General features: G+C 67.5%; 2 protein-coding genes across 2 annotated transcripts; one reads left to right on the top strand and one right to left on the bottom strand.

Moving 5' to 3' along the window:
* Positions 1-329: 329 nt before the first annotated feature.
* LOC130709257 (proline-rich protein 2-like) lies at positions 330-1,067 on the bottom strand. Its single transcript, XM_057557255.1, has one exon. It carries the CDS (start codon positions 1,065-1,067, stop codon positions 330-332), a length of 738 nt encoding a protein of 245 aa, XP_057413238.1.
* TMEM240 (transmembrane protein 240) lies at positions 905-6,855 on the top strand. Its single transcript, XM_057550855.1, has 4 exons — positions 905-1,189; positions 1,394-1,500; positions 5,828-6,036; positions 6,183-6,855. Exons 1-4 carry the CDS (start codon positions 1,133-1,135, stop codon positions 6,329-6,331), a joined length of 522 nt encoding a protein of 173 aa, XP_057406838.1. The 5' UTR covers positions 905-1,132; the 3' UTR covers positions 6,332-6,855.
* The last annotated feature ends 13 nt before the right edge of the window (positions 6,856-6,868 follow it).

The raw sequence follows: 6,868 nt of genomic DNA, 5'->3' as shown, positions 1-6,868 counted from the left end.
TTCGTCCTGGCTTCATCCAGAGTACCCTGCCTGGCCTGGCCCTCCCGTCAGGGTCCTCAGACGGCAGTCCGGGCCTGTGGGTCAAGCTGAGCTCTCTAGCACCACCCCGAGGGCCTCCTGTCCACTGGGACTCTGGAGGAATGTGGCACCTGCTCCCTGGGTGGGGACCCGCTCATGCCTGGGGACCCCTCCTGGTTTCCGCAGCCATGGAAAATCTCAGGGCCCCCGTGGGGAAGGGTGGGGACTCCTCTGTGGGCGGTGCTGTCCCCGGCCTGCGGATGATGGGCTGGCTCAGGGACCCCTCCCCAGCACCCAGCGACATGGGGCAGCTACGTCAGGGGTCCCAATCTGGGCCTCTGAGCCTCGTGGCCCACCCCTGAGGAGAGCTGGGGCTGAGGCTGGCCCTGCCCCCACAGTGGGGGATCCTTTAGCCTTTGTTGGGCCCCATCCTTGCGCCATGTGGCCATGGCTCCGGAGTGACCTCCCTGGCAGCGACCCTGCGGCCCCTCCACTAAAGGCAGCCTCTTGCCGTAGGAGGCTGGGTGCTGACCAGCCTGCCCGCAGCCCCTCACCCGGCGACCCCGGGCGGGCGGGGAGGAGGGGCCTCCAGCTGAGAAGTGGGGAGGAGGAGAGCGGAAGGAAGCCCGGGGCCTCTCCGGGATCGCCCCGGCGGGTCGCGACGGGACGCGGCCCTTGGTCCAGGGGCGCCGGGCAGGCAGCCAGGGCCGGCACTGGCCAGATGGGGGCGAGCGGGCCCTGCGGCCCCCGGGGAGGGGTCCGGCCGGCGTCGCGGGGGCGAGCGGCCGCGGGCGGCGAGGTGCCTCCCGGGAGGCGGGCGCGGGGGAGGCCGCGGGGGGAGGGGGCCGGAGCTGCGCCGCGCGCAGGGCGGGAGGCAGAGCCGAGGGCGGAGCGGAGCGCGGCGGGCGCGGCGAGCGCGCGGGCCGGGCGGCCGAGGACCCCGGGAGCGCCGTGTCCCCTGCCCCGCGCCGGCCCCGCGCCTCCTCCCCGGCCGGCGGCGGTGGGTGCGCGGCGGGCTGACCTCTCCAGAGGCGGCGGGGGCTCAGCATCGGGCCGGGGCCGGGGGGGCGCCGGGGCCGGGGGGCGGCGCTCCGGCCCGGCCCGGCCCCGCCCGATGTCCATGAGCGCCAACACCATGATCTTCATGATTCTGGGGGCGTCGATCGTGATGGTGAGCGGAGGGGCTTCCCGCGCGCCCGCTCCCCGCACCCGCACCCGCTCCCGCCTCCGCGCCCGCGCGCCGCCTCCCCCTCCCGCGCCTTGTTTACCGGCCCGCGCGGCCTGCGCTCCCCCATCCCCAGCGCGTCGGCCCCCGCCTGGGGGCGCCGGCCCAGGCTCTCGCTCCTCGGCGCTGACCGGTCATGGGCTCTTCCAGGCCATCGCGTGCTTGATGGACATGAACGCGCTGCTGGACCGATTCCACAACTACATCCTCCCGCACCTGCGGGGCGAGGACCGCGTCTGCCACTGCAACTGTGGCCGGTGAGTCTGCGCCCAGAGGGGCACACGCGTGATCACACATGTGGGGTGGAGGTGGGGCCCACTGGGGCTCCAGCGAGCCCCGTGCAGGCCGGGCTGCAAGGCCCAGCTGGGCCAGGCCGGTGGGGGAAGGACCAGGCAGCCTCCGCGGCACAGAGGTGTTCCGGGAGCGGGGAGCATGCCCGAGGCAGTGGGACCCCCTCCCAAATTGCCTTTAGAGAAAGGGCCCGCGGGCGACGGGCAGAACGGGTCCAGGGCCTCCTGGCCCGGGGCGTGGAGGCCAGGAGAGCAGCAGCCCAGCCTGGTGTCCCGGGAGGGATCCTGCGCACGGCTGTGCCCACAGAGGACAGACACCATCCTCCTCCCTGGGCCCTGAGCTGTGTCCATGACATTTCCTGGGAGCCAGCTAGGGGGAAGAGCGGAAGGTCAAGGTGGGCAGGGCCTACCTTGAGGGGCATCTGGCCCAACCCCCTCGCTGTCCACGGGAGGAACTGAGGCCGGGGGTGGAGTCTGCTCAAGGTCAGGCAGAGAGAGGGGAGAGCCCAGGCCCCACGCCCACTTTGTGACACCCCCCCCCCCCCGTTCTGTGCACATGTAGTGATGGAGTCTTCCTGGCCATGCATGTTTGTACGTCCATGTACGAAATAAACATCTTCTCATGAGACGCGCATGTGTGTACCGTCTGTGCATATACATGTGCGCACACGCAGCAGCCCCTCAGCCCCACGCACGCTGGGGCCCCGAGAGAGCGGACAGAGGCTGAGCAGGCAGACTTGCCCAGGGCCACGCGGCTGGCAGGGAACTTGTGTTCTTGACCCTGCCCTGTACTCCTGCTCCAGGGACGTGTGCACATGTACTGGGCGAGGGGTGTGTGAGAGACAGGACAGTTTCATGCCTCACTAAGCATGCTACATGCCTGTGTGTGCAGACCGGGTGTCGAAGCAGAACATGGGCAGCAGGGCAGATGGAGATGGGCGTGTAAACGGCCCTCACGTGTGTTGGCCAAGAATCATCCAGAGTGCTGGCTGGGTGGCCACACCGTCGCGGAGATCCCTGTGTTCCTGCCTGGTGCACACGGCCCGAGGCCAAGGAACGGCAGGAGGTCAGCTCCACGCTTCCTGGGCCGACCCAGACTGGGGGTGTAAGCGGGGGTCCTGAGACCCTCCCGGAGACCGGAGGTGTGCCCGCCACCGGCCCAGGCTTCAGCTCCCTAAACATTAGTAAGGCCCATTTTCCATGTGGGGCTGTTGCAGTGTGACCTGCACATATGTGCCTAGGACCTCACACCGAGGCCCTTCTGGGCAGACAGGGTGTGTTTTCAGAGTGTATTTGTTCCGGGTGTGTGTATGGGTCATATGTAGTGTCCAGAGTACACGTGGATTGTGTAAAACAAGTGCCCACGGAGTGCAAGCCACAGCGAGGCCTAAGTGCACAGCTTAGACACAGACAACACGAGAGCCACGCCTGCTGTAGGCGTAGAGTGTTTCCGTGTGTGTATGTGTCCATGTATGTGTGCTTTGTACACATCACTACATACAGGATGTGTAAATTCCGTGTACAAAGTATTCTTGTATATTGACAACATGCATGTGTATGCGCAGTACATGTGTGTAACACAATATACAGCACCCGTGTGCGCCCTGTGGGCACAGTGAATGTCTGCAGGGTACAGTCTGGCATATCAGGCCTCTGTGTACAAACCACGTACACACGTTGCCACAATGGACTCTACTTGTATGTACACCCCGTTTGCAGAGAAGGCGCACACACACTTGTGTGCCTTCTACGTGCCAATACGGAGAATTTTACACAGAGGACACGTGTGTAAATGCTGTGAAGCGTGCATGCCGGCAGGCTGTGTCTGGGCGCACACCCGTGCATACGCCACGGTGCCCACAGAGGACACGTGTGTAAATGCTGTGAAGCGTGCGTGCCGGCAGGCTGTGTCTGGGTGCACACCCGTGCATATGCCACGGTGCCCACAGAGAGGATGGCTGTGCGCAAAGCCCAGTGCATGTGCCTCTCCATGTGACACGCACCATGCTCGTGCCCGGGCGAGCGTGCACATGCACACATGTGGAGCTCATGGGCCAAGTCCATGGTATACACGCCATGTCCTGTGCATGTGGCCGGCGTGTATACAGAACATGCGTCCGACCTCAGGTAGACACATGCAACATGCGTGGCCCAGGCAGGACACATGTATGTACACATCACGGAAATACGTGTGCACGTGGGTGACCTGAGCCCCCACCTGCCCCCCCCCACCCCGGGGCCTGCCTGACTTGGAGGAAGGAGGAGGGCAAGGAGCAGGGGAAGAGCGGCAGATGCCAGGACAGCGATGGGGGCACAGGTCATGACCTTTGACCCCCTGGAGGTCCTACCCCCACCCCCACCCCCGGGGTGGTTGGGGCCCTGGCCTTGTCCTACTTGCAGGGGCGTTTCTGGCTTCCTTGGTGACTCCATCTTCAAGTTTCCTGCCCTGTCCAGGGGTAGGAAGTCGTGGTCCCGAGGAAGACCCTCCCTGTTGGGGTCCAGAAGGCAGGCGGGCAGGAGATGGCGGCGATGCCCAGTGTTATCAGCTGCTGGGAGGCCTGGCCTGGCCAGGGTGACGGGACTGCTAACGGGTGACGAAGGGCGTCTTCTGCTGCTACGCATTCCGGGCGGTCATCAATGGTTCTCCATCTCTTATTGATGATTGATCAGGGCCATTGGCGAACCGTGACCACATGAGCTACAGCTGCCATGTGTCAGGCAGTCCTTTCCAACTAACCCGGGTGTGGTGGCCCCTGCTCAAGGGCCCCACCTACTCTACTCTGGACAAACTGAGCGGGATGGGCTCCAGGAGTCCCCAGGGGAGTGGGAGGGGGGTGAGATGGGGCTGCCCGCTGCTGCCTCCGCTGGGAGGAAGGCACTGTGTGGCCCCCGCTGGCACAGGGGTGTCGGTGATGGACGGGCAGCGGGGGCCTGGGGTCAGGGATGTCCTGGGGGGTTTCCGTTTGTGAGGAGGTCCCTGGGGGGCGGGGGGGGTGGCTCATGTCCAGTTACGAGGGGGGGAACGGGGACCCATCTCAGCTGGAGACCAGGCAGAGGTGTCGACATGTAACCAAGGGAAGATGGGGAGAAGCGGGTTGGGGAGGGAGGAGCTATTTTTAGGTGCAAGTTTGAGGTGTCTGTAGATCCCACGTGGAGACGCCATGCAGGCAGCTGGAGCTCAGAGCAGACGTGGGGGGCCGCGGGGGCGTGCTGGGGTGGAGAGTTGGAGAAGCCAGCTGAGGGGCTCGGTAGGAGGGGGGCCAGGCAGGAGCACCCCGAGGTTGCTCCTGCACTTCGGGGAAGGAGGGGCCCCAGGGTGACTGCGGGCTCAGGGTGCACGGATGCCACGCGCCTCGGGCACCCAGGGCCCAGCAGCTCCTTCTCCCCGGCCCTCCTGTCGGGGGTGGGGGGGGGCGTGGAGCCCAGAGTCTGTTGCCCTGGGTACTGGTCTCTGGGCAGGGCCACCCCACCCGGGATCGTGGGGCCCAAAGGGCTTCCTGGAGGAAGAGAGGATCCAGGCAGGCCTGAGGCTGGAGGGAGCCTTGTGGGGAGGGTTCAGTGTGGCCTCCGCCTGTATTGTCAAGGGAGGGGAGGCTGAGGGGAACGGCCCAGGCCTCAGTGGGTGCTGGGACGCAGGGGACGGACCGTGGTCCAGGGTCCGTCCCAGGAGCCGGGATCTGTGTGGGGCACGGTTAAGGGGGTGCCCCCGGGCCTCAAGCACAGAGAACTGGGGCAGGGGAGGTTCCTGCAAGGGACAGAGGAGCAAAAGGAAGACCAGAGGCCCAAGGCAGGGCTCATCCCACGCGGCTTTCCTTGGAGGGGAAGCTGAGGAAAGGGCGGAGTGACTGCAGGGTGGGAGGGAGAGGCCAGAGGGGCAGTGCCCCAGGAGCCAGCGGGGGCCTCTGGGCACAGGCCCACGGGCGGGCTGTGACCCCGTCACTGGGCGGGGACACCCCGCCTGGGCCCTCGCCCCGGAACGCCTTCTCCACCTGCGCTGTGCTCCTGTCACCGTGTCAGGGTTGCCTCTGAGCCCCGGGCTGGGCAGAGGAGGGAGGAGGCTGATGTGTGGAGGCCAGCCACTGGACTTCACGCTGATCTATGACCTCGCACACTCCCATCCTGCGGGCAGCCTCCCACATGGTGACCTGGGTCCCGGGCGAGTGCGCTGGCCCCTCCCGACCTCAGCGCCCCACAAGGTCTGCTTCAAAGACCCCCGCAGGCGAACGGGTGCAGCTTGCTGCGGGGTCCCCGCCCGCCCCGCGGGACAGGTGCCAGCCCGCCCTGCCGCCCCCAGGCACCACGTCCACTACGTGATCCCATACGACGGGGACCAGTCTGTGGTGGACGCCTCCGAGAACTACTTCGTGACAGACAACGTCACCAAGCAGGAGATCGACCTCATGCTGGGGCTGCTGCTCGGCTTCTGCATCAGCTGGTTCCTGGTGTGGATGGACGGCGTCCTGCACTGCGCCGTGCGCGCCTGGAGGGCCGGCCGGCGCTACGGTGAGTGCGCGGCGCGGGGACCCGGGGACAGCCCCGTCCGCTCCGGGGCCACGCCCTCCCCACGCCACGCCCGCCCACGCCCACGCCATGCCCACTCCCGGCCCCGCCCACCAGCCCACGCCCTGACCGCGCCCCCCGCCCTGCAGACGGCTCGTGGACCTGGCTGCCCAAGCTGTGCAGCCTGCGGGAGCTGGGCCGGCGGCCGCACAGGCCGTTCGAGGAGGCGGCCGGGAACATGGTGCACGTGAAGCAGAAACTCTACCACAACGGTCACCCGAGCCCGCGGCACCTCTGAGCCGCGCGCAGGACTCGCGGGGCCGCCGGCCACCGCGCCCACGCTCACGGGACTGGACGGCCGGCCCGGGCCAGGGCGCCCGCGGCCGTCGGGCGCGTCCGGCGGAAGGTGCTGTCTCCTCTTCTTTTTATAAAGGTGGTCGGGGTGGGGCCGGGGCGGGGATGCGGGGATGGCGGCACCGGGGGCGCGGGTGGGACCGCCCGCCCAGCCCGGGACCACGTCCGCCGCTGGAAACCGGCGGCTTCCTGTGCGCCCGCGTCTGTCTCTCCGTCCGTCCGTCTGGTTTCCGGAGCCGGAGCCAGTTCTGCCGGAGGGAAGCACGGCCGGGAGCCGGGTGCGCCCACGTCTGCACACGGGAGCACGTGCATGAGGCGTGTGCGTCCGCGGCCCGCAGTGGGGGCGCGGAGCAGGGGCCCGGGGGAGGCCCGGGCCCAGCAATAAGGCTCTCGAGCCCCGCGGCGGCAGCCCCGGTTAGGCGCCTCACTGTGACTCCCACCCCTGCTGGTCAGTAAATTCTCCAGAAAGCTCCAGCCTCTG

The sequence above is a fragment of the Balaenoptera acutorostrata genome, chromosome 1 (assembly GCF_949987535.1).
Source record: "Balaenoptera acutorostrata chromosome 1, mBalAcu1.1, whole genome shotgun sequence".
Classification (NCBI taxonomy): Eukaryota; Metazoa; Chordata; class Mammalia; order Artiodactyla; family Balaenopteridae; genus Balaenoptera; species Balaenoptera acutorostrata.
Note: the sequence above shows the minus strand (reverse complement) of the source record. Positions and strands in the feature narration are given on the sequence as shown.